Source organism: Buceros rhinoceros, unplaced genomic scaffold (genome assembly GCF_000710305.1).
Source record: "Buceros rhinoceros silvestris isolate BGI_N320 unplaced genomic scaffold, ASM71030v1 C12612088, whole genome shotgun sequence".
In the NCBI taxonomy this organism is placed as follows: Eukaryota; Metazoa; Chordata; class Aves; order Bucerotiformes; family Bucerotidae; genus Buceros; species Buceros rhinoceros.
Genome location: NW_010448630.1, coordinates 1 through 930, shown reverse-complemented (window position 1 = coordinate 930; position 930 = coordinate 1). Strand labels below are relative to the sequence as shown.

Sequence of the window (930 nt, the reverse complement as noted above, 5' to 3'; positions counted from 1 at the left end):
CCTTCACTGTCAAGATCACCGATGAGAATGACAACCATCCCCACTTCTCCAAGCCCTATTACCAGGTCATCGTGCAGGAGAACAACACGCCGGGGGCCTACCTCCTCTCAGTCTCGGCCAGGGACCCTGACCTGGGCCTCAATGGCAGTGTCTCCTACCAGATTGTGCCCTCCCAAGTCAGGGACATGCCTGTCTTCACCTATGTCTCCATCAACCCCAACTCTGGAGATATCTATGCTTTGAGGTCCTTCAATCATGAACAGACAAAGGCCTTTGAGTTCAAGGTCTTGGCAAAAGACGGGGGTAATCCCTCTCTGCAGAGCAATGCCACCGTCAGGGTGATCGTCCTGGACGTCAATGACAACACCCCCGTGATCACGGCCCCGCCGCTGGTCAACGGGACCGCGGAGGTGTACATCCCAAGGAACGCAGGGGTCGGCTACTTGGTGACGGTGGTCAAGGCAGACGACTATGACGAGGGTGAAAATGGCAGACTCTCCTACGAAATGGTGGAAGGAGACAGAGGGTTTTTTGAGATAGACCAGGTCAATGGAGAGATAAGGACCACCAGAGCCTTTGGGGAGAACGCAAAGACAGCCTACGAGCTGATCGTGGTGGCACACGACCATGGGAAAACATCCCTCTCGGCTTCCGCCTTGATTTTGATATACCTGTCTCCGGCCCTGGATGCCCAGGAGTCCCTCGGATCTGTTAACCTCTCCCTGATTTTCATTATCGCTCTGGGGTCTATCGCAGCCATTCTTTTTGTCACCATGATCTTCGTGGCAGTCAAGTGCAAAAGGGATAACAAGGAAATCAGGACCTACAACTGCAGGTAAAGCCGTCCGTGTTGCTGCGCACCCGCCGCGGCTGCTTTGATTTTTGCCATCAGTTACTTTTCCATTTGCTGCTCTATACTCTGGGCGGGGG

General features: G+C 54.1%; 1 protein-coding gene across 1 annotated transcript; it reads left to right on the top strand.

Annotated features, from left to right (window-relative positions):
* Positions 1-6: 6 nt before the first annotated feature.
* LOC104500677 (protocadherin-19-like) lies at positions 7-835 on the top strand (the record flags this gene model as incomplete). The annotated part of the gene is made up of 1 exon (XM_010144364.1): positions 7-835. A coding segment is annotated over exon 1 (650 nt), but the record flags the coding sequence as incomplete, so codon positions are not given.
* Between the last annotated feature and the right edge of the window lie 95 nt (positions 836-930).